This window comes from Schistocerca nitens, chromosome 4 (assembly GCF_023898315.1).
Source record: "Schistocerca nitens isolate TAMUIC-IGC-003100 chromosome 4, iqSchNite1.1, whole genome shotgun sequence".
Classification (NCBI taxonomy): Eukaryota; Metazoa; Arthropoda; class Insecta; order Orthoptera; family Acrididae; genus Schistocerca; species Schistocerca nitens.
This window is the reverse complement of record NC_064617.1, coordinates 460,037,244-460,062,567: the sequence shown is the minus strand read 5'-3', so window position 1 is coordinate 460,062,567 and position 25,324 is coordinate 460,037,244. Positions and strand designations below refer to the sequence as shown.

At 38.1% G+C, this 25,324-nt stretch overlaps 1 protein-coding gene and 1 pseudogene across 1 annotated transcript in view; both read right to left on the bottom strand.

Annotated features, from left to right (window-relative positions):
- Positions 1 to 25,324, bottom strand: part of LOC126252371 (juvenile hormone esterase-like) — a 172,978-nt gene that overhangs the window by 36,030 nt on the left and 111,624 nt on the right. Inside the window, exons 6-8 of the mRNA XM_049953263.1 lie at positions 21,525 to 21,681; positions 15,527 to 15,693; positions 2,449 to 2,593 (exon numbers count right to left, since the gene is read on the bottom strand). Coding sequence (XP_049809220.1) covers positions 2,449 to 2,593; positions 15,527 to 15,693; positions 21,525 to 21,681 — 469 coding nt within the window. The remainder of the gene's footprint in view (positions 1 to 2,448; positions 2,594 to 15,526; positions 15,694 to 21,524; positions 21,682 to 25,324) is intronic.
- Positions 16,788 to 16,904, bottom strand: LOC126254275 (5S ribosomal RNA; annotated as a pseudogene).

The window sequence follows — 25,324 nt, the reverse complement described above, 5'->3', positions numbered from 1 at the left end:
TATTGGGAAAATTAGTGCCACTTAACAATCTTCTGGAGTCTTCTACTCATTCCACACCATCTTCATCACATGATACAGCCACTGTTTACAAAACTCACCTGCTGCCTTTACCATTTCATCAATATTTGATGCTTTTCCTCCTTTCATCTTGTCCAGTGCCATTTCCATTTGTTTCCATGTCAGGTCCTTACCCCCCCCCCCCCCCCCCCCATCTTCCCACACACCAAAACGAAAGGTTACTTCTACCTCCTGTAATGTATTATCCTCATCTCCAAGTCTCTTGGAATTTAGTAAATGCTCAAAGTATGCTTTCCATGCTGTCATCAGTCTCTCATCATCATTAACACCATTCCCATTTTTATCTATCACTGTTGCATCCTCTCTCAAACCTTTCCTCTTAATTTTGACTGTTTGGCATAGTACTTTCTTATATCCTCTGCTATCTTACTCCATCATCTTTATCCATTCTTCGATTGAGTTTCTTATCTTCTCAGCTACTGTCTTATTTGGCACTTTCTTCTTTTTCTTATACTCCTCTCTTGATAATTCAGTCCTTTCTTGGAACCACAATATGAAGTCCTTGTTTTTCCTTCCCACTACCTCCTTGACTCTTTCATTCCAACACTGCATTTCCTACCACTATTTTCAACCACTTGCCGTTCCTTGTACAGATCCTACAGCGTCCACCATATCACTTTTAAATTGTCCCCATTCCCCTTCTCCTGCTTTTTATTAATTCTTTGGTAAATTTTCCCTTATAATCTTCTGTTATTCTTCCTAGACTTCCTTTTTTTCAGTTTCCATGTTATAATTCTCCTTTTGTGTTTCTTAGTCTTCTTTCATTCATTCATAATTCTCGAGGTCATCACCAGCAGCTGGCGGTCACTGTTCAATGGCTCGGATGTTAGTACCTTTATATCCACTACAATCCCCTTCATTTTCCAATCATACAGCATGTAATCCACCAAACATTTCTGCACTAGATTCCTGATGTACAACATTACCTTACCTAACAATGGATTCAAAGTAGCCTGTATATAATACTTGTTGTATTTCCATGTCAGCTGCTGTTGGTAATACTTGCACTGCAAATGCAAAGCTGTTCAATTCAACTGTTAGGTACTCAAGGTGTGCCTGCCAGCTTAAAGTTTGATCCAGATTTAATACTAAGAATATGACTGAGCGAAATTCTCCTATGTCTTGGTTGTTGCGAATTATCTTAATCTGCCCACATTTTGATGGTTTGATTTTGAACTGCATCATGTGAGTCTTACATATGTTTAGATTCAGCCTGTCTGAATGAAACCCAGTTTCTAAGGTACTGAGAGTACTGACTAAAGATTTGGGATTTTTTCTGAACACTGATTTTCAACTAACATAGAAACATCATCTGCAAACAGACCTGACAGGGAGCTGATACTTAATGCAAAGTCATTAACATAGAAGAGAAACAGGACTGGGCCAAGTATGGAGTCTTGTGGAACATCCTGAGATATTGTTTTCCAATTAGAACAATAATTGTCCCCATTTACAGAATTAGACATTACTTCTGTGGTCACTGGACCTCTCTATGTTACTTTATGTGCAGTGGCATTTACTGTGCTTGTGTCAATATTTAAATGATCATTTCTGAATATTACATTACATTACCAAAATACTCTACATTGGAAACATTCTACCAAAATGATTCTGTGAGTAAAGTCATCAACAGATTGATAAAATGCTTCATTTCTCATTAAAAGGTTTTCAAGTGCTGGTTAATTCTATTTTTCCCACACAAACAGAAACATTATGTCTAAGATTGTTTCAAATTACTAAGTATTGTCACTGTAACTGTTATTGTTATTAAAACAATCATTCTGTTATTAAAGGGACTTCTATTAGTTCACACACACACAGTGAGAGTGAGAGAGAGAGAGAGAGAGAGATAGATAGATAGATAGATAGATAGATAGATAGAGAGAGAGAGACTCATGAATCAACATGAATAAATTTATCATTTCAGTTCTATAGGTTAATTACCATCTTATGCAACTGTAGTGGAAGTATTATTAAGGCCAGATGCATTTTGCTTTATTCTAAAGCATCCTCATTGATCAGGTTTCTTGGTGTTTACTTCATCCTTGTTGTTCTTCCATGTGTATTTTTTCTTTTTAATGGTGAGATGACATTAGTTCCTCTCAACACGGAAATGTGAATATTTAGTGCACTGAGAGTGCTGTGTGCTGAACATCCAAAACATACAGTGGAAGAATGACAAGAATGAAGTAGACAAAAAAGAAATTTGGCATACTGAAAATGCTTTATATTAAAGCAAAACATGTCTGGTCTTAATAAGATTTTCATTACAGTTGCAAAAGACAGTAATCAATCTATACAACTTTTATGTCAGCAACTGCAGAAAAAAGACATCAAAAAACAAAAAAGGCAATATGTATAATTTCTCACCAGTTGTAGCATTCCAATGTGCAAAAACTTTGCTAAAGCTAAACACTCCTCTATAATTAAAAAAGTAATAATACACTGGAGCAGAATCTTTGCTGAGTCTTACTGCTTCATCAGTATTCCATACAAACAATCCGTCTGTAAATACCTGCAAAAATATTCCAAGTGAACTTGTAAGCCATGTAACACTAACCATCAAAACAACTGCAACCAAAAATTAGAATAAATAAAAGTGCATGAATTCATTATAATAACTAAACAAAAACTTATTTAGTGCTATATGGAATTATTTGAGATATATTGATAAGAATTTAGTCATCCAAATAGCAGCTGACTATTAAGCAGTTCAAATCCTATTAGCAACTTTTCAGGGACACCTTCAAGGTACAAATTATTTCTGCAAACTAAATGGTATTTGACACTCTTTCTCATAAGTATACACTTACAGGGTGACAATTATTGAACTGTATGGAGGAGGAAAAAGAAAAAGACGTTAATTTGTTACAAACTACAACATGCACACAGTTTACTCAAGATGTAAATGCCACTACAGGTATTCAAATGTATGTTATGACATATTCAATATGCCTGCCATCATTGGCAATAATGTAGCACAGACAAATAGCAAAATTCTGCATGACCTTCTGAATGATTGTTTTCAGCTCAGCAGTGGTTTTGGGGTTATTGCTGTACACCTTGTCTTTAATATAGTCCCACAAAAAGGAGTCACATGTGTTCAGATTCAGAGAATATGGTCCTTGCCAGTGGCCTCTAGGTACCCCAGAGCCAGAATGTGGTCCCCAGAGTGCTATTACAGGACATCAAACACTCTCCTGCTTCAATAGGGTCGAGCTCCATCTTGCATGAACCATATACTGTTGAAATCAGAGTCACTTTGGATAATGGAGAAGAAATCATGTACCAAAACTTTCACCTGCCATTTGGTAGTCACCATGCCATCAAGGAATATCACAGCAATTATTCAGTGACTGGACATATCACACCACAGAGTCACCTGCTGAGGGTGAAGAAACTTCTCGATTGTGAAATGTAGATTCTGAGTCTCCCAAATGTGCCAGGTTTGCTTATTGATGAACCCATCCAAATGAAAGTGGGCTCTGTCACTAAACCAAACCATATTCACTTCAAAGTCCTGTTCATCGGTTCTGTGGACAATAGTGTTGGTGAAATACAGCCACTGTTCCATGGCCCTGGGGCTTAATGGTTGATGGGTTTGAATTTTGAATGAGAAGAGGTACAGATCTTCAACAACAAATTCTCGCACTGTCTCCCAGTTGATTCCCATCTGTTGTGCAGCTTATCTGATCAGTTCCCTGGCTCTGGTTTGAAACACAATGCATACTAATTCCCATTATGCCCCACAGACAACCATGCAGTTTGAACATCCTAATACAAACCGTTCAGACGTTATGACAATTTTATTTCATATAGTTCAATAATTGTCACCCTGTATATTCTAGAACAGGCGCGGCTCGTAATTAAAGGCTCTGAGGCGGAGCCGCCCCAAAATATATGTTAAAGTAAATTTCGCAAGAACGTATTACATAATTTAAATTATCAGGACGAATTTCGCATATTTCCCATTCCGATTAAAATAACGACGGTGAACGTTTTTGGAACTGCTTGTATCGATAGATGTTTTCCGAACGGTTAGTAATGTTTAGGCTGCGCCTTGGAACGTCCGTAAGCTGCATGTAGTAGCGGTTTGGGGGCATGGCTTCTACATAGTACTGCTCTTTATGGGCGACCCGAAGGCTCAGAGCTTGCAGCCTAAGGGTGTCATACCAACCACCACACGTTTTTCACGTTCCACCTTCTATGTAATAAAGGAATGTAGAGTGGCCGAAACTTCGCTATCCAATCTCTGTCTCTGCACATCTCTACTACGCTTCGATGTGTCATTAATCTACGTTTAGTATTATTGTTTTGATAATGTTTTACATAGTTGTTTTGTTTCTGCCATTGGCTATTTTATCTACGTTTAGAATAAGTTTGCAAATATCCCGCCAGAGTGCACTAGACTACAGTAACATAACAGTACTGCCATCTAGCGAGAGTTTCATAAGTGATTAGAGGACAAAGCGCGCGAAATTTGTCCCATTACTTTACTTTCCTTGCTTGCTGATGCTGACTGCTTTTGTTGATATCGTGTGATATTAGCAAGTTTCTTTTTCGGAGTGTATTTTGCAAGATTTTAGTCAGTTTTACTTGCACAAGACCTGTGACGTCACCAAAACATCACAGTATCGTCATGCGAACTCGTAAACTTCGAGCTTTGGAGGTAAAGCACAATAAACGCCTTAAGTTTAGAACTGAAAACACCTAAAATATTAAGCAGCCGCAAAGTTAAGATTCGTCGCATTAAAGATCTCTCCGAAATGCGTCTTTTCATATGATTTGCTGCAAAGTGTCAGAAAATGTAATGATGACGTATAATAACACTAACCAAAGATTTTAACTCGAAGTTAGCTTCTAATGATATTTAATACCTGATTATAGAAGATACAGTACGTAAAATTATAGGTAGAGAGTGATATGCCCACCCCCCTCCCCCTGAATCCTTAGTTGTTTATGTCAGACTAATCTGTAGCGTAAACCGACGTCTATGTTGGCTCCGATCGATAAATACCGCAGCCTTCCCCAGTATAGAAACCACGAGCCGCGCCTGTTCTAGAATGACATAAAAATGCCACTATCTTATGAATGGTCCTTGGAATTTACAGCAATGAAGAAGAAAACACACATAACCCGTCCAAATAAAGATAACAAATTTTTGTACAAATGAAATTAAATGTCTTCTGAGCAACAAACACTACATCAGAAACCCGCTCCATAGATGAGTTCAATGAGTGGTGGTACTCAACTTTGGTGTAGCCATTTCAAATCCTTATGGCAGTATTTGGTCAGCTAGGAAAGGAGAGGTAATGATGCAAGGTTCCTAATCATAAGATTTTGGGACAAGTCTTAAATTTCATTATAAGCCTCTGCTCAGAATGTCATGAATTGAGAATGGGTGCATTAAGCCCAGCTGACCCCTTGGTGCACCTTGAGTGGAGAAGGCTATGTACCTGCACTGGGTTTCACCTACTGTCTTATTTAATCATCATAGCACATGAACCTGATCCCACAGCCACTATGATCACTTACACTCAACAGACACACTTATACCACAACTGTCATACAACTATGGAAAGGTGTGATCATCCACAGAGAAACAGAACAGAACCCTTTCCAATCAGGTAGGTGAACCAATCCCTTGGGATTTCCCAGCCAACAAAGCTATACAACTCCCTCTTTATAATTAGACGAAAAATCAATACCACATTTAGACATCAAAATATCCACGCACAAATCGCAACATAATTTAAGTGGCGGTAACCCTCACCATATGTCCTGATGCGCCTTGGTTCCTGACAAATCAGAGGCACCTCAGGAAACTTTGACTAGGTCTGTTTGGCAGATCCATGGTTCTAGATCTGATATTGCATGAGGACTGTCATCCTTGGTTACGATAAGTTCTGAAAATGCTTTAATGTCTGCCATTTGACATGGTGAAACATAGCTAGGTGGAACAGTTCCACTTGCTATAACTTTACTCCTTAAAATTTTTGTTTGTCTTTTTTTTTTATTTTTTATTTTTTTTTTTTTATTTTAGTACACAGGTAATGCATGTACTGAGTGGTCAAAACTGACAAATTCTTATCCATGCAGTATTTCAACAGACTTCATAATTTACATTATGGTGCACCAATCAGTGATGACAGTAGCACATTTGGCTCATGTGGATTATTTGAAAGCCCACATTTTCCTCATACAAGTAATTTCCTTAAAACTTCATATTTCAGCAGTTATCCATATCTAAGATGTTTGTGTGCCCCAATGTTTTAATCTTAAGATGTAATGCTTTCCAAAATCCAATGTTATAATTTTGTAGCTACAGTCTCTTTCTGTTTTAAAAATGTATACATGTTAGTCTTTTCAAATTATTCTTGCTTGGTGAGAATCTCCATGCATGTTAAAACTTCTCTCCTGTAAAGCAAGACCTACTATTTTTTCCATTTTATAACTATACAGATTTTGATTAGACAAATTTTTTTCACTGCATATTTTATCTTTATATGTTTCAATTTTTTACCTTTTATATTAATTCCAGTTACAGGAATAGGATGTCTATTTACTTTCATTTGTCTTTGGGCAACCATCTGTGGCACAGATAGTTGTGAAGGTGAGATAAGAAGGTGGACACACTAGGATAAACTGCCATGAGGAAATTCACCACAATCTGGCAGAACAGAGTGATAACAAACAGTACAAGAATCTGGCTTGTCAAAACACTAATGTCTTTTTTTACAGTTGTGAAACATGGACCCTCAATGCCAGAGCACTTCGAAGCATTTGAGCTTTAGTGCTGTTGCAAGATGCAGCACTTAAAAGGGACTGAAAGAGAAACTAATGAGACCATTATTGAGCAACTTAATATCTCCAAGCACCTTCCCTCTCATGTTAGCCAAAATATTCTCCAGTTCTTTGGCAATCTTGTGAGAAGAGAAAAAAATAATCATGGAAGGAAAGACTGAGGGTCCAAGACCAAAGAAGAGAGCAGCAATCAGGTGGATAGATTAAATCAAGGTTTCCAGTCTACTTCTCCAGCAGAAGAAGTTAGAAATCATATGCGACAGAGATGCTTTGTTCATGTGTCATGATGCTTAAAAGTGAGTACACTGACTTGTAACGATAACATTAATTACTTTGTAATTCTCTTGTATTTCACCATTTTGTAATTACTGTAATACGAATGTCTATAACTATGTATTGTGCATGCAGTAGCATTCAGTAAACTCCCTGTAGTTAAAATGTGAATATCTGTGTGGGCTGCTCAGTGCTTGGTAATGATCCTGCAAAGTAACGGGTTCATCATTCAACGCTTGGTAATCAAAACGTATGGTGACTCTGTCTGCATTCAGAAAGCATAATGTAATTTTCTAAGCCAACCACTGCCACTTGTGAACTTCGTGAAACTTCTGCTAATTTTATTTGATTTTATTTGATTCTTTTATTCAGTCCTGCTGATTACATATTACACAAAGCATGTACTAGTAATATAGGATAAGTCAATTGAAATAATACAAAATTATGTGAGCATTTTATATATCATACAAATACTTATTTTCTATGAATGACTGATTACAACCTTCATTTTACTGGTATAAGTTCAAGCCAGTGCTTAAAACAGCAGAGTGAACAGAAGTACACAACTTTATCCCAATGTCACAAATAAATAACGAAATTTAAATTTTGTCATTATGATTTAAATTAAGGTACAACATTTTTATTTTCATCACATAAGTAAGTTCTTCCCCCACATGAACAATGGACCTTGCCATTGGTGGGGAGGCTTGCGTGCCTCAGCGATACAGATAGCCGCACCATAGGTGCAATCACAACAGAGGGGTATCTGTTGAGAGGCCAGACAAACGCGTGGTTCCTGAAGAGGGGAAGCAGCCTTTTCAGTAGTTGCAGGGGCAACAGTCTGGATGATTGACTGATCTGGCCTTGTAACACTAACCAAAACGGCCTGGATGTGCTGGTACTGTGAACGGTTGAAAGCAAGGGGAAACTACAGCCGTAATTTTTCCCGAGGGCATGTAGCTCTACTGTATGGTTAATGATGATGGCGTCCTCTTGGGTAAAATATTCCGGAGGTAAAATAGTCCCCCATTCGGATCTCCGGGCGGGAACTACTCAAGATGACGTCGTTATCAGGAGAAAGAAAACTGGAGTTCTATGGATCAGAGCGTGGAATGTCAGATCCCTTAATCGGGCAGGTAGGTTAGAAAATTTAAAAAGGGAAATGGATAGGTTAAAGTTAGATATAGTGGGAATTAGTGAAGTTCGGTGGCAGGAGGAACAAGACTTTTGGTCAGGCGAATACAGGGTTATAAATACAAAGTCAAATAGGGGTAATGCAGGAGTAGTTTTAACAATGAATAAAAAAAATAGGAATGCGGGTAAGCTACTACAAACAGCATAGTGAATGTATTATTGTGTCCAAGATAGATACGAAGCCCACACCTACTAGAGTAGTACAAGTTTATATGCCAACTATCTCTGCAGATGACAAAGAAATTGAAGAAATGTATGATGAAATAAAAGAAATTATTCAGATAGTGAAGGGAGACGAAAATTTAATAGTCATGGGTGACTGGAATTCGGTAGTAGGAAAAGGGAGAGAAGGAAACGTAGTAGGTGAATATGGATTGGGGGTAAGAAATGAAAGAGAAAGCCACCTGGTAGAATTTTGCACAGAGCACAACTTAATCATACCTAACACTTCGTTCAAGAATCATAAAAGAAGATTGTATACATGAAAGAAGCCTGGTGATAATGACAGATTTCAAATAGATTATATAATGGTAAAACATAGATTTAGGAACCAGGTTTTAAATTGTAAGACATTTCCAGGGGCAGATGTGGACTCTGATCGCAATCTATTGGTTCTGAACTGTAGATTAAAACTGAAGAAACTGCAAAAAGGTAGGAATTTAAGGAGATGGGACCTGGATAAACTGACTAAACCAAAGGTTATACAGAGTTTCAGGGAGAGGGTAAGGGAACAAATGGCAGGAATGGGGGAAAGAAATACAGCAGAAGAAGAATGGGTAGCTTTGAGAGATGAAGTAGTGAAGGCAGCAGAGGATCAAGTAGGTAAAAAGATTAGGGCTAGTAGAAATCCTTGGGTAACAGAAGAAATATTGAATTTAATTGATGAAAGGAGAAAATATAAAAATGCAGTAAATGAAGCAGGCAAAAAGGAATACAAAAGTCTCAAAAATGAGATCGACAGGAAGTGTAAAATGGCTAAGCAGGGATGGCTAGAGGATAAATGTAAGGATGTAGAGGCTTATCTCACTAGGGGTAAGATAGATACTGCCTACAGGAAAATTACAGTGACCTTTGGAGAAAAGAGAACCACTTTTATGAATATCAAGAGCTCAGATGGAAACCCAGTTCTAAGCAAAGAAGGGAAAAAGGGAAAGCAGAAAGGTGGAAGGAGTATATAGAGGGTCTATACAAGGGCAATGTACTTGAGGACAATATTATGGAAATGGAAGAGGATGTAGATGAAGATGAGATGGGAGATATGATACTGTGTGAAGAGTTTGACAGAGCACTGTAAGACCAGATTCGAAACAAGGCCCCGGGAGTAGACAACATTCCATTAGAACTACTGACAGCCTTGGGAGAGCCAGTCCTGACAAAACTCTAGCATCTGGTGAGCAAGATGTATGAGACAGGTGAAATATCCTCAGACTTCAAGAAGAATATAATAATTCCAATCCCAAAGAAAGCAGGTGTTGACAGATGTGAAAATTACCAAACTATAAGTTTAATAAGTCATGGCTGCAAAATACTAATGCGAATTCTTTACAGATTAATGGAAAAACTAGTAAAAGCCGACCTTGGGGAAGATCAGTTTGGATTCCATGGAAATATCTGAACACGTGAGGCAATACTGACCCTACGGCTTATCTTAGAAGCTAGATTAAGGAAAGGCAAACCTACGTTTCTAGCATTTGTAGACTTAGAGGAATTTTTTGACAATGTTGACTGGAATACTCTCTTAAATTCTGAAGGTGGCAGGGGTAAAATACAGGGAGCGAAAGGCTATTTACAATTTGTATAGAAACCAGATGGCAGTTATAAGAGTTGAGGGGCATGAAAGGAAAGCAGTGGTTGGGAAGGGAGTGAGACAGGGTTGTAGCCTCTCCCCAATGTTATTCAGTCTGTATATTGAGCAAGCAGTGAAGGAAACAAAAGAAAAATTCAGAGTAGGTACTAAAATCCATGGAGAAGAAATAAAAACTTTGAGGTGCGCTGATGACATTGTAATTCTGTCAGAGACAGCAAAGGACTTGGAAGAGCAGTTGAACAGAATGGATAGTGTCTTGAAAGGAGGATATAAGATGAACATCAACAAAAGCAAAACGAGGATAATGGAATGTAGTCGAATTAAGTCGGGTGATGTTGAGGGTATTAGATTAGGTAATGAGACACTTAAAGTAGTAAAGCAGTTTTGCTATTTGGGGAGCAAAATAACTGATGATGGTCGAAGTAGAGAGGATATAAAATGTAGACTGGCAATGGGAAGGAAAGCGTTTCTGACGAAGAGAAATTTGTTAACATCGAGTACAGATTTAAGTGTCAGGAAGTCGTTTCTGGAACTATTTGTATGGAGTGTAATGTATGGAAGTGAAACATGGATGATAAATAGTTTGCCGAAGAAGAACAAAGAAGCTTTCAAAATGTGGTGCTACAGAAGAATGCTGAAGATTAGATGGGTAGATTGCATAACTAATGAGGAGGTGTTGAATAGGATTCGGGAGAAGTTTGTGGCACAACTTGACTAGAAGAAGGGATTGGTTGGTAGGACATGTTCTGAGGCATCAAGGGATCACAAATTTAGCATTGGAGGGCAGCGTGGTGGGTAAAAATCGTAGAGGGAGACTAAGAGATGAATACACTAAGCAGATTCAGAAGATTGTAGGTTGCAGTAAGTACTGGAAGATGAAGAAGCTTGCACAGGATAGAGTAGTATGGAGAGCTGCATCAAACCAGTCTCAGGACTGAAGGCCACAACAACAAGTAAGTTCAAGTGAAGATTTAATAGTGTAGAATAAATATAAGTACACATTTTAATCTATGGTATAAATAAATTTACATTTTTTAACTACAATTTATGTTAGAAGTACACAATTTCTTCATGACATAAGTCAAGATTTTCTTTCCTGTATTTTTACTCAAAGGATGTCTTATAACTCTAGGAATTTATTCATTTTATAAGTTTGTACTCTGATGAAAATTTTACTTTCCCTCGCATGTTATCAATACCTGCATGTTACCAAATTCCTTTTTTATACTTATGGGAAGCTTGTTATAAACTTTTATTCCTGACTCAGTTATTCCCCAATGGACCTTTGTCAAAGTTGCAGAGCCTTGGTGGAAATTTTTCCCCTGTCTTCTGTAATGCTTGTGAATTTCACAGTCTTTTGGGGATAATTTCTTGCTGCTGGCTACAAAGATAATCAGTGAGTACATATATTGATTTGTAACAGTGAATATCCTGACTGACCTGAAGAGACTTCTGCAGACCACACATATCAAACTTGCAGCTTGTTTTTGTAATGTGTAGCCTTTCTTCAGAACATAATACCATAAGAGAGAAGAGAATGGAAATATGAAAAACATGACAAAAGCAATATTTCTCTGTTAACAAGGTGAGAAGTAGCTCTCTGAGCAAAACACTCTGTGCTAAGTTTTTTTTGACCAGCTGATCAAATTACTCTGCCCATCTTAGCTGGCTGTCTATATGGATGCCTAGAAATTTTGTATGTGTCATTTCATAAATTTTTTGGTGTTTGATCATTTCAGGAATGTAGAGTTTTTTATTTAATGTTTAAAACTGTATAATGTTAGTTTTTGGAAATTTTAGGGTTAGGCTGTTTGCTGTGAACCATTTGTGTACTTGGTTAGTGACTGTCAGCACTGTATCTTCATTGGAGAGTTGGGATCCTCGATCAGAATACTCATATAATCCACAAACATGACTATTTTTGCTCTGTCATTAATTGTATTTGGTAGATCATTAATGTATATCAGGAAAATTAGTAGCCCAAGGATAGAGCCCTGAGGGACTTCATATACAGAGGGGTCCAAAAAAATGTATCCACTGTTTAAAAGTCCCTAACTTGCAAACTAATTGATGGAGTTGTCTCATTTTTGGTGAAAGTGTAGCTTAAAGTTCATCTTAAAGATATCACTGTAGGGGTTGAAAATGGTCACCTTTAACATCCACACACAAACGATGCCGCCAAACTGCAGGACGAACTGCTGACTGCAACATGTGCAGTTGGATATTTGCACATGAATGTACAATGGATTCTGGAAGTTCATCCAATATGCTTGGCTTTTGTCAATAAACAACTGCATATGTTTGAGAGATGTTCATCTGCAGTGCTGATCTCTCTGTCCACACATGACCAGTGCAGTATATCATATCAATGCGGAATGTTGATATATATGACATTTTTGTGTCCCAGATAACTCAAGCACTTCTTTAGTTCTTGGCAGGCTTAAAGTTTCATTTTGGAACATGTTGTTTGAGCCACCAAATGGTATAATATAATCCTCTGATAACAACTCACTGATTTCCTTGGAATTAACATACTTCATTACTTGAAACAGTGCCCCAGGCTTAACAAAACCTGTTGCTTTCAGAGTTTCTGCCACTTCATTTACTCAAGAAGCCATCCCCATCCATGACTATCAGTGAGAATCACAAGCTTTGTCAGACAATTACAATCTGAATCATGTTGGAAGTGTTTTCAGGAATGAGAACAGCACCATGTAGAATTTGTATATCTTCATATTGTAGTGTTCTTGAGAGTGGTTATTGCAACACTCGGTATTTGGATATGTTCAGTGTGCCCTACAAAAGCATCATTGTCACTATCGTCACTGAGCACTTCAAATCTGTTTTTTATAGGAATATCTGCTGGCCTATTTTGCATATCAGTACACATATTGAACTTCCATGTTTTTGTTAAGTTCTCATTTCCTTTCAATGAGGAGTCCATATTTGCACACTGAAAATGAAATTTTGACTCACACTTCACACATACAATACTGCTTTTAGTGATTTTCCTGCATTTTTTACATACACCACCACATTTTTTGCCCCAAGTCTTAGCACCAGTATCTAATAACAATTCACTGTTTCTTTTATTGTCACATTCATTGTTTAGTTTATTGAGAGTGTCATGTTTATATTTTAAAGCATTAATCTCTTCTAACAGCATAGCAATGATTTCTTCCTTGCAGTCTTTTGTTATTGTTTTGCCAAGGCTGTAGGCATTACACCTTTTGCAATACCATCGTTTTTGTATTGGATTCACATTTACACATGTAAAATGATACATAGTTTTACAGATTATGCACATTATGACCTTTATAGCATGTGTCCTGTAGTAGCAGAGTTCAGATGTCTGCTCTTGCAGTTCATACAATGATGTGCTTGCTCTGTGTGAGATTTCATTTTTGCAATTTTGTGCCACCCTCTTTCTTCAAACAGAAACTTTTTTGGTAATAAAACATCCATTACATACTTGATCATGATATACATCAAATTTGTTACACATTAAGTACTTTTTATTATTTCTCTTGCACTTATTCAGGGAACTAACATCGTTGCAATTTACACTTGGTGCCATTATTTTGTAGTTTAGTGCTACATCAAATCAAATCTAATTACATTTCTGGTCTTGTGACATGGACAGTTACCCTGCTGGAGAAGGCTACTGCTGTCAGGGAAGACATCAAGCATGAAAATAAGCTGTTTGTCTACATGGAAGACCAGGTGAATGTCCTCCATAGTGTGATACTGCTTTACCAGCCTACATTTGTGGCTCAGTGCATGTTTTCAGCAGTTCCTTGCCTGGATGGGAGTGTGTCCAGACATGACCATCAAATTAGTGTAAAAAGAAATGTGATTAATTTGACCATGTGACACATTTCCATTAATATACCATCCAATATTGATGATTCTGTGCCCACCGCAATCATAACTGGCAATGATGTTGAGTCAACATGGAAACATGTAGGGGTCATCTGCTGTAGAGCCACATGTCCAACAATGTGGCCTGAATGGTGTGCTCTAAAACAGTTCTATCTGCACCAATACCGTAATATGTTGTCATACCTGCCACAGATCACTGCATATCCTTACCTTACACAGTGGACCGAGCGAGATGGCGCAGTGGTCACACACTGGACTCGCATTCGGGAGGACGACGGTTCAATCCCACGTCTGGCCATCCTGATTTAGGTTTTCCGTGATTTCCCTAAATCACTCCAGGTAAATGCCGGGATGGTTCCTCTGAAAGGGCACGGCCGACTTCCTTCCCTAATCCGATGAGACCGATGACCACACTGTCTGGTCTCCTTCCCCAAACCAACCAACCGACCTTACACAGTGGGGAAGCTTCTGACCTCTATGTTCTGGGATGTGGTGTTCATGTGTAACACCTACTCATGGTTTCTTTGCCCTTAAAACCACTTTTCCCTAGATGTTCATAACAGCAGCACTTGGATGGCTGACCAGTTTCATCATTTATGAGATTATCATTCACAGGTGCAGGGCAATCTGCTCTGTCTCAAAGTTACTTACATCAGTAGATTTCCAGATTTTTTGTCTGTATCACCTCTGGAGCGATTCTCCCATAGTCTCTGCTCAGTTGTAATGCTTTCTGTGCCACATTATGTGCCCAAAATATTATCAGATAGCCTTCAGTCTCACAGTGTGTGCTTCTTATAAAGCTCAAGTCCAAGAAATGTTATAAGTGATACATTTGCAAACACACAATGAAGTTTATATAGACACTGAATAATATATACTGCCAGCTCCATAGCATATTATTTAACTGCAGAATTTAGATATTGTCGGTTTAATGGATAACTGTTTAGTAACACAGGAAGGTAGGATGCTATGAGGTGACATTTAAATTGAGGTCAGTGTCAACAGACCATTAGCTATATCTGACTGGAATAATGGGGGAAATCACCTAAGGTATTATTGTAGCAGTTATCCTGTCTAAATAAGTATTGCCAGATAAGAGATCTCTCTCTTCCAAAATATGAGTTAGTGCCTTCAGTGCTTCACGTTACTCCGTCAACCTGTAAAAAACTATAATCATATGGATGGAGACCTTTGTGGACAGAGTCAGTTTCTGTAATATTATTTTTTGTTTATAACTGTATCATGTTACAAAATGGATCGATATATTGGACACTTAAAATAGTGTCCCAGATTTTGGTTCAATTTAAAGTGTGGTATACTCACATAAACAGAACACTTTTGTGGAAAACATGTATACTTGTTTACAACTCCTTGTCAAGTTCAGATTATGCCAAGTATAAGGCAAGTCCTATGTTTTCTTCAGAACTGTTTATGTTCTAAAATATTATTTTATCTTCATAAATCTTATTAACATTAAGCAATGCTTACATTTGTCAGTGCATTAAAAGAAAATCCTCCAGAAGACATATAAAATCTGTATATTTCATTTGTAATAAGATGTGCATTTGGTGCTTTTTCGTATAGCAATGATATGGGCAGCAGCTTCTGGAAACTGTCTTGAATCTCTTGCCTCAGGGACTCATTTGAAAAGATAGCTGAAATTTGTTTACAAAAATGAGATCTATTAGTATTTATTACAAAACAACATACCATACTCAGTACAAACTGTTATCTTAATTCAGTGTACTTATGTCAGTATGCATGGAACAATATGTCTACTTGTTTTATACGCACCAATAACAAACAAATGTTTTAACTGTAAAAGTATTTTACAGGAAATGAGAATTTCAGGCATGCATAATCTTCTAGGAGCTACACCTAAATAATAATTTATGCTTCTTTGTATCACAGTCTGCCCCTGGTAGCTGAGTGGTCAGTGTGACTGAATGTCATACCCATGGGATTGGGTTCAATTGCCGGCTAGGTCAGAGATTTTATCAATTCAGGGACTGGGTGTTGTGTTGTCCTAATTATCATCATTTCATCCCCATGGACATGCAAGCCACTGAAGTGGTGTCAAATCAAAAGACTTGCACCTGGCGAACGGTCTACCCTATGGGAGGCCCTAGTCACATATTCTGTAAATTCCAACACAAAAAGATATGTGGAATGAACTGAGTTATACATTTACTGTTAGGCTACTGCTGTAAAGTACATGAACAACAATTCAAAACTAGTGCTAATCTACTCAAATAAGTAGTTAATTATTAATACTAGGTTATATTTATTATGTGGCTTCAGTCAATATACTACATAGCTATTAGAGAAGCAGCTTCTTTGAAGAAAAGCCACAGTTCTTTTCCTTACATTATTCAATTGCAGTTTTTTCTACTACTTCACACAAAGCATTTATGTAATTTTACTGTTATCAGAGAATGCTGTTAGTTACCTGTACACTGGAAATATTAAAACCCATTTAATGTGAAAATGCTGGTGTTCATGTCCAAGATTTGGTGGAGGCTCTGTTGCTGGCTATTAAACATAAAAGCACTCCGTCTTCAGGCCACAAGTGGCCCATCGGGACCATCCGACCGCCGTATCATCCTCAGTTGAGGATGCGGATAGGAGGGGCGTGTGGTCAGCACACCGCTCTCCCGGTCGTTATGATGGTTTTCTTTGACCGGAGCCACTACTATTCGGTCGAGTAGCTCCTCAATTGGCATCACAAGGCTGAGTGCACCCCGAAAAATGGCAACAGCGCATGGCGGCTGGATGGTCACCCATCCAAGTGCCGACCACGCCCGACAGCGCTTAACTTCGGTGATCTCACGGGAACCGGTGTATCCACTGCGGCAAGGCCGTTGCCAACTATTAAACATACCAGTTACAAATTGTGGTTCATATTGGCATGAATGATGCTTGCCACCTGGGTTCATAGGCAATCTTTATTACTACAAGTGGCTGTATAAAATGGTGAAGACTGCTAGAGTTGCATATGGGGCAGAAGTTGAACTAATACTTTGCAGTATCGGTCCCATAATGAAACACAATTCTCTGGGTTGTTGTCAGTTGAAGGCTGAACCCAGAGGCTCAGACAATTCTGTGGTGACCTTCAATATAGGTTTCTTTGAACTCTACCATCAGATGAAAAACTGTGGAGGAACCTTCTTAGTAGGTCAGGTATGCACTACACACAGGGAGTGACTACTAGGGTAGCAGAATACATGTGGCATAAATACGTGGACTTTTTGTGGAAGAGAAATCCCACTACAGGCCCAATTAATTATGTTCCAGTTTCAGAGCTGAATTAATATCAGCAGCAAGGCCTCCTACAACTCTTGGGTTATAGAGAGTAGCATTCACAATGACACATTTGAGAAAGAAAATGTTAGTACAATATTAGGTAAGTGTAGGAACATATGTAGAAAAGTCCCCATGGAAATGTCCTAGAACTAGTCTTGCTTGCAAATAATAATAATCCCCACAAAGTGATAAGGACAGAAACCTAACTAAAACAAGAATTTAATAACAATGAAATACTAAATCCCTTCTGGAAAGTATGACATATACAGGCTGAGCACCACATTATGTGTAGTTTTATTTGAAATGTAAACTAACAGATTGTAATGTGGTTTACACTGGCACAGTGACAAAGACCTGTAAAAAGGGTTGCATTTCATCATTTTACCCATTCGTATGTGTTGTGTGCCTGTAACCACCACATTCATATGTAACTTTTATTAGGGACACCATACAGTTTTTCACTGTGATGGAGGGAACTTCAAAATCTCCACTGGGGTGAAATTAGCATTAAATAATACAATAACATCTGCTGAGGTTACTACAGATTCCAAGGGTGAAATAATTTGGGGAAAGATAAGTATTTTGGGAGGACCACACAGGACAAATGGATGCTTGTATAGAACAGTTGCCTCCAGAGCAGCAGTGATGCAACATTTCAGCGAAAATCTGGAAAATGTTGTTTGTAAATTTTCAAGCCATTTGATAGTATTAGGGGGAGATTTTAACTTCCCAGCTTTAGACAAAGAGTTGAAAGTGATTAGAGCAAGTAGTAGGCAAAAGACCATCTTGTGAGGATAATATTTTTTAGCTTCTGGTTCTAAACAAACCCTAACATTGTCCACTCAGTTAACATAGGTCAGGGAATCATTGATCATTCAGGTACTATAACATCACTGACTACAAACATAAATAGGTAAAGCAAGGTAGGAGGAACGGAGTGGAAGGAGGATTAGAGTTTGTCTCACTGGCAACAAGGTCACTACAGATGGAGCATAAACTCAGATTATGCAAGGATAGGGAAGGAAATTGGCCCTGCCCTTTCTAACGAATCATCCAAGCATTTGACTGGAGCAATGTAGGGAAATCACAGAACACTTAAATCTGGATGGTCAGACATGCATTTAACCCATCATCAAGGGTGTCACCGGGGGGCAGGGGGGAGGGGCGCAGGTGAGTGGATCGGTAGTGTAATGTAGAGCTATGAAGATCAAGTAAAAGTGAACAAACCATATTACACAGTCCAACAGTGCACCTTGCCGGTAACACCCTTTTTCAAATGTCTCTACTTTCTTGCCTTGCAGTGGGTTTTGACTTCAAGATGCAGAACTATTTAATTTCAATTTTCAACTATTCTTCAAATGAAGGCAGCATGACCAGGAGGTCTGAGTTTTCCTGTTACCAACTGGGTGACCAGTATGAATTTAAAAAGAAACATATTCGAATCTCTAGGTGACACCCTTGCCCATCGTCCTCTCAAATGTGAGTCCATCATTCTAATCAATATGCCACATCTCTTGGGGCAAGGTAGGAAGATTGCACTGCTTAGCAAGTGTGATAAGAACAGATTTCTGATTACCTGAGCAGTCAACATAAAATGAAATGAAACAAAATAATCGTATGGCGTTGATGGCCAAGAGTCCCCACCTATGGAAGTTTGGCTGCCAAGTTGCAAGTATTTTTAGGTGATGCCACAAAGAGTGACTTGCATTTCAATTATGGTGAAAAGTGATGAGGACAGCACAACACCCAGTCCCCAAGTGGAGAAAATCTCCAGACAAGTCAGGAATCGTACCCAGTCCCACAGCACTGCAGTCAAATGTGCTGACCCCTCAGCTAAGAATATGGTCAGTATCAAATATTCATATCTTAAACTTAAAATGATGAGAATAAAAGGAAAAAGATGAGGAGCATAGCAGAAAATGCAAAATTGAACAATGCCAAAATTAGCATAAGGAGATCCATGCATGAAGTGTTTGATGAACTCAAAAGTGAAATTCTATATGCCTATTTGACAAAAAATCATAAGAAATCTTGATCTTGAAGTTAAATCAGCAAACAGATCAAAGTCATCTGTCCAGTCACCAAAATGGCATAGAAATGAAAGATGTTAGAGAGAAAAACAAAATACTAAATTCATATTTCCAAAATTGTTTCACTGAAGAAGATTGCATAATTATTCCTCCTTTCAATTGTCACATAAACATCAAACTGACAGATAGCAAAATAAGTGAACACAAGACAAAAATATCAACTAAAATCAGTCAACAGGGGGAACAATCGACCTGATAGGCTACTAACTGAACATAGAGTTAGCATAATAACTTGCTCCTCTCCCAATAGCAGTTTACTATTGGTCACTAAAGGATGATTGGAAAAATATACAGGTCACTCCCATTTTCAGAATAGTTAGTCAACAGTTGCACACAGGCACAGCCCTGAGCTGTCAACAGTCTGTTGTACAGTTTGGGAACAGGTTTTATGGTTACATATTATGACTTTTTGGAGACTGGAATCAGTGCAGATTCCACAAACAATGAGCATATGAAACCGATCTCATTTCGTTCATACATGATGTTACATCCCTTGATTTCCAGAAGGTGTCAAATACAATTCCACATTGTCACTTAATGTACAAACTACAAGTGTATTTGGGTAAAAGGAGTCCAGTCAGACGGAACAGAGCCTGTCATTCTTAATGCAGATGTAAAAGTAACTCTTTGGGCACATTCCAGTGGAGTGTCATAGAAACATAAATATATAAATGACCTAGTAGCAAAGTGTAGGAAGATTTTTAGAGGATTGACACATGGTGTAGGAACTGACAGTTGACCCTCAGTGTAAACAGCTGTAATATATTCCACATAAATAGCTAGAAAGAACCATTTTTGTATGATTACACGACTGTTAAACACTCAGTCACATCCATTAAATACATGAGAGTATGCGTACGGAATGTTGTAAAGTGGAAATATCACATAAAACTAATTGAAGGAAAAGATGCTGTCAGACAGAGGTTAACTGAAAGAATCCTAATGAAGAATAATCCAGCCACAAAAACAGTAGCTAACAAAACCCTCATGTGACAATAACTTGAGAATTGCTCAGTGGTCTGGATCTATACCAGTTTAGGCCTGGTGGAAAAAATAAGAAAGACCCCAGAAGAGCAGTGCATTTTGTGTCACAGGTTCTTTTACTAAGGGCAAAATTAAGGAAATATTAATCCATCACAAGTGACAGGCACTACAGTGTACATCACATTTCATTTACTGTTAAAATACCAAAACCATACATTACTAGAAAAGACTACCAACAAATTACTTCCTGATCTCACAAGCAGACCATGAAGCTATAATTAAAGAGATTTGGGTTCACACAAAGCTTACCAACAATTCTTCTTACCACACAACTGGAAGAGGAAAGGAGGAAGTGAAAATGGTAAGTAAAGTAACTCTGTGATGCAATTTTCTTGCAATTAAAGATGTAGATGTCAATGTAGGATGCACACACAAAAATAAAATAGAGCACATAAACTATTACCTCACAAAACCAACAGACAAGTTTTTGTATTGAAGACAGTAGAAAACTACAACCCAGTGAACAGCAAAGGAAATAAAAGAAGAGTAAAAATTGGTTGGAGTTATTTGGGTAAACTAAGTTCTCACTGTGGTTGGGCTCAAAGTATGTTGGTAGCTTTCACTTACACCACTGAAACTTGAACTCTAAATGCAAAGACCATGCAAAAAGAGAAGATGGCTCAGTGATCAATGTAGAGATACAAGTTGTGAATAACTCAAAATGGCATAACAAAAAACACAGAGATCAGGGAACAGACTGGAGAGGGAAACATGACTGTGGCAATGAAATGGAAATTAGCATAATATATGCCCTTCTGTTAAAACACTTTGCCTTTTTCTTGGTCTTTCAGTAGGCAGTCCTGGAAGAGAGAGAGAGAGAAAAACATCAGGTTTCCTGTTGCTTGAAGCAAATATGAAACTGCAAGGTAAGCCTATTTGTACATACGACATACAAAGAGAGAAAGAGAGAGGGAGAGAGAGAGAGGGGGGGGAGGCATGGAGGGAGAGTTTTCTTACAATGTAAGAGAGCAAGATCTTTGTCAAAAAAAATACTGCATTTCAGAATTTCAGGACAAATACAAGTTTATAAATATGGTACATGATTTTACCTGCTGTCCTGAGTAGTCCCTCATGCTCATTCACACCTATTAACCATGGCATTTTAACTGCTGTTTTATACTTGAGAGGATGCACTGTAAGGAAAGCCTGATTTCCTTCAGCCTCTACCACAGGTCCAAAAGGTAACCATGGATCAATGTCCCATTCCTGTAACACCAACAATCAATAGATATTTTGCCAATATAATGTTAAACTATTCAAACTGCTAACCTGACAAATAAGTCTATGCCCAATCATTCCAATAAAATTTTTCAATCAGTTTAACAAGACTGATCAAGTTTCAAGTCACTCAAGTCATTGAGGAAGTTAAGTTTGGCACTAATATCAAAGGATATTAAAATATTTCTTTTTCCATTAGCTTTCAAGCCATTTATATTCGTTTCAGTTCACATACTTTAAGTCCTGTAAAAATGTTAATGTGGGACTGCTACACCAATGTAAATAAAGGAAAAATATCTGAGAAAAAAAATGAGAAAAAAAATGGAGTTGAGAACTTGGCTAGACATATTACAATACCTAAATCATTTACCATCTAAGTTTGCATCTACATCTTCTTACACACACCTCAAGCCACTGTATAAGGCAGACGAGGGGTATTACATACCAGTATTATCTGTCTCCTACCCTATTCCATTTGTGTACTGAGCAAGGTAAAAATCACTATCTATATGCCTGTAAGTATGCACAAATCACTCTTATCTTATTTTCATGATCCCTACATAAGATATACCATTTGGAGGTATTGGATAGCTCACACATTATCCTTTCAATTGAAGGGGTGAGAATAATATAGTCCAAAGCCACTACTTTTACAAAACATGTCTTTTGTGTTATTTAACTTCTACTCAACAGGGAATCTACTGCAAAAATGACCTTGCTGTTGGTGGGGAGGCTTGCATGCCTCAGCAATACAGATAGCTGTACCGTAGGTACAGCCACACCGGAGGGGTATCCGTTGAGAGGCCAGACAAATGTGAGGTTCCTAAAGTGGGTCAGCACCCTTTTCAGTAGTTGCAGGGGTAATAGTCTGGATGATTGACTGGTCTGGCCTTCTAACATTAACGAAAACAGCCTTATTGTGCTGGTACTGTGAAAGGCTGAAAGTAAGGGAAACTACAGCCATAATTTTCCCCAAGGACATGCAGCTTTACTGTATCATTAAATGATGATGGTATCCTCTTAGGCAAAATATTCCAAAGGTAAAATAGTCCTCCATTCAGATATCCGAGCAGCGAGAACTCAGGAGGATGTCATCAGGGGAGAGAAAACTGACGTCCTATGGATCGGAGCATGGAATGTCAGATCCCTGAATTGGGCAGGTAAGTTCAAAACTTTGAAAAGGGAAATGAATAGGTTAAAGTTACATATAGTGGGAATTATTGAAGTTTGGTGGCAGGAGGAACAAGACTTATGGTCAGGTGAATACAGGGTTATAAATACAAAATCAAATAATGGTAATGCAGGAGTAGGTTTAATAATTAATAAAGAAAATAGGAGTGTGGGTAAGCTACTATGAACAGCATAGTGAATGCATTATTGGAGCCAAGATAGACATGACACAAACAGCTAACACAGTAGTACAAGCTATTATGCCAACTAGCTCTGCAGATGACAAAGAGACTGATGAAATGTATGATGAGATAGAGAAATTATTCAGATATTGAAGGGAGATGAATCTTTAATAGTCATGAGGGACTGGAATTCGATAGAAGGAAAAGGAAGAGAAGGAAAAGTAGTAGGTGAATATGTAATGGGGGTAAGGAATGAAAGAAGAGGCCGCCTGGTAGAATTCTGCACAGAGCATAACTTAATCACAGCTAACACTTGGTTTAAGAATCATGAAAGAAGGCTGTATACGTGGAAGAGGCCTGGAGACACTGGAAGGTTTCAGATATATTATATAATGATAAGAGAGAGATTTAGGAACCAGGTTTTAAATTGTAAGACATTTCCAGGGGCAGATGTGGATTCTGATCACAATCTATTGGTTCTGAACTGTAGATTAAAACTGAAGAAACTGCAAAAAGATGGGAATTTAAGGAGATGAACCTGGTAAAACAGAAAGAACCAGAGATTGTGGAGTTTCAGAGAGAGCATTGGTGAATGATTGACAATAGCAAGGGAAAGAAATACAATAGAAGAAGAATGGGTAACTTTGAGGGATGAAATAGTGAAGGCAGCAGAGGATCAAGTAGGTAAAAAGATGAGGGCTAGTAGAAATTCTTGGGTAACAGAAGAGATATTGAATTTAACTGATGAAAGGAGAAAATATAAAAATGCAGTAAATGAAGCAGGCAAAAAGGAATACAAACATTTCAAAAATGAGATAGACAGGAAGTGCAAAATGGCTAAACAGGGATGGCTAGAGGACAAATGTAAGGATGTAGAGGCATATACAACTAGGGGTAAGATAGATACTGCCTACAGGAAAATTAAAGATGCCTTTGGAGAAAAGAGAACCACTTGTATGAATATCAAAAGCTTAGATGGAAAACCAGTTCTAAGCAAAGAAGGGAAAGCAGAAAGGTGGAAGGTGTATACAGGTTGGTCCATTCATCGTGACCAGGCCACGAAATAAGCATCAAACAAAAAAACTACAAAGAACAAAACTTGTCTAGCCTGAAGGGGGAAACCAGATGGCGCTATGGTTGGCCCACTAGATGGCGCTGCCATAGGTAAAATGGATATCAACTGCATTTTTTTAAATAGGAACCCCCATTTTTTACTTCATATTCGTGTAGCACGTAAAGAAATATGAATATTTTAGGTGGACCACTTATTTCACTTTGTGATAGATGGCGCTGTAATAGTCACAAACATGTGATCACAATTTTAGACAAACTGTTGATAACAGGTAGGTTTTTTAAATTAAAATACAGATCATAGTGTACGTTTGAACATTTTTTTTTTTTTTTTCCGGTTGTTCAAATGTGATACATGTACCTTTGTGAACTTATCATTTCTGAGAATGCATGCTGTTGCAGCATGATTGCCTTTGAATACAACATTAATGCAACAAATGCCCAAAATTATGTCTGTCAACCTCAATGCATTTGGCGATACGTGTTACGACATTCCTCTCAACAGCGAGTAGTTCGCCTTCCATAATGTTTGCACATGCATTGACAATGCGCTGACGCATGTTGTCAGGCATTGTTGGTGGGTCACAGTAGCAAATATCCTTCAATTTTCCCCATAGAACAAAATCCAGGTACATCAGATCCGGTGAACTTGCGGGCCATGGTATGGTGCTTCGACGACCAATCCACCTGTCATGAAATATGCTGTTCAATACTGCTTCAACCGCACGTGATCTATGTGCTGGACATCCATCATTTTGGAAGTACATCACCATTCTGTCATGCAATGAAACATCTTGTAGTAACATTGGTAGAACTTTACGTATGAAATCAGCATACATTGCACCATTTAGATTGCCATCGATAAAATGGGGGACAATTATCCTTCCTCCCATAATGCCGCACCATACATTAACCTGCTAAGGTTGCAGATGTTCCACTTGTCACAGCAATTGTGGATTTTCCGTTGCCCAATAGCCATATTATGCCGGTTTATGTTACCGCTGTTGGTGAATGTCGCTTCATCGCTAAATAGAACGCGTGCAAAGAATCTGTCATCGTCCTGTAATTTCTCTTGTGCCCAGTGGCAGATCTGTACATGATGTTCAAAGTTGTCACCATGCAATTCCTGGTGCATAGAAATATGGTACGGGTGCAATCGATGTTGATGTCGCATTCTCAACACCGATGTTTTTAAGATTCGCGATTCT